Here is a 1,204-nt window from a genome sequence, read left to right as displayed (position 1 = left end):
AGTTACATCGCTACAAGACCCAGAGACATCTATTATGTAGACCTGGTTGGGCCTCTACCAAGGGCACCCACGGGAGAAAAATACATCCTTACAGTTATGGATGGATGTACATGATATCTGGTAGCCTTCGCACTAAGAAATATATCAGCGAACTTGGTCCTGAAGTACCTGCAACGATATGTACTGTCAGTTATTGGTGTGCCAAACAGCATCCTGACAGACCAAGGACGTCAGTTCGTATGTCAGCAGTGGAAGGAGCAAATGGAAAAGCATAACATCAGGATACTATATGCACCTCCATATCATCCCAAATCTAATCTGGTTGAGAGAATGCATGCAGAGCTCCACCGTTTGTTCCGAGTATTCTGCAACAAGAATCACACTTCATGGGCGAATCATCTGCCTTGTTTAGTGGTCTTGTTGAATCACGCAGTGAGTGAGTCCTCATCGTACTCGCCTGCAGAATTATTCTTGGGGAAGATCAGGAACAATCCGATACTGGAACACTTCGGAATTCCACGAAAAGAGTGCGAAGAGTGGGAAGACAAACTGTTCCATGCTACGCGCAGAAATATTACATTAAAGAAGATGCGCAATCAGAAACTTGCGAAGAAAGGACCAGCAGTGACACCAGGAGAGCTCGTTTTCCTGAAATCACACAAGCTCAGTACCCTGGTAGATCAAAAGATCCAGAAATTTTTTGAACTTTACTCTGGCCCGTATTATGTCAAAGTAAAGGCAGGGGAAAACACTTTTGTGTTGGTTGATTGCAGCAGTGGAAAGGAGACGGTTCCACAGCACGTAGAAAATATCAAGGTGTGGCAATGTTCTCAGGAGAAGAAGGAAGAATGGATCAGACTAATGAACAAGAAGCTCTCTCCAGACGCGTCTACTAGCAGATCAGAGCGCACGAGGTAAAAACTATTCGGGTTTGGATTTTTATGTACTTCAACTTTTCTATGAACTTCAAAATTAGGGATAGAATTTTCATGTACTTCAGAATATTTTTTGTGAACTTTGAAATTTCTGATTAGGGTTCGGATTTTTATGTAATGTTCAATTTGCACTTAGAATTCATGATGCAATGTCAATCACAAAGTTTCTCTTAGGATGGAGATCTGCTTCAACTAAGTTGCATCATCTGCTCCATCTTAGGAGGGGGATAACTGTGACAGTTGCATCATTACCATTTTTATTTAATTTT

General features: G+C 41.8%; 1 protein-coding gene across 1 annotated transcript; it reads left to right on the top strand.

Annotated features, from left to right (window-relative positions):
* Nucleotides 1-261: 261 nt before the first annotated feature.
* LOC145687132 (uncharacterized) lies at nucleotides 262-918 on the top strand. Its single transcript, XM_081760589.1, has one exon. The coding sequence runs from the start codon at nucleotides 262-264 to the stop codon at nucleotides 916-918; it is 657 nt and encodes a 218-aa protein (XP_081616715.1).
* The last annotated feature ends 286 nt before the right edge of the window (nucleotides 919-1,204 follow it).

The sequence above is a fragment of the Thermobia domestica genome, chromosome 6, assembly GCF_964235325.1.
Source record: "Thermobia domestica chromosome 6, izTheDome1.hap1.1, whole genome shotgun sequence".
Taxonomy (NCBI): Eukaryota; Metazoa; Arthropoda; class Insecta; order Zygentoma; family Lepismatidae; genus Thermobia; species Thermobia domestica.
Note: the sequence above shows the minus strand (reverse complement) of the source record. Positions and strands in the feature narration are given on the sequence as shown.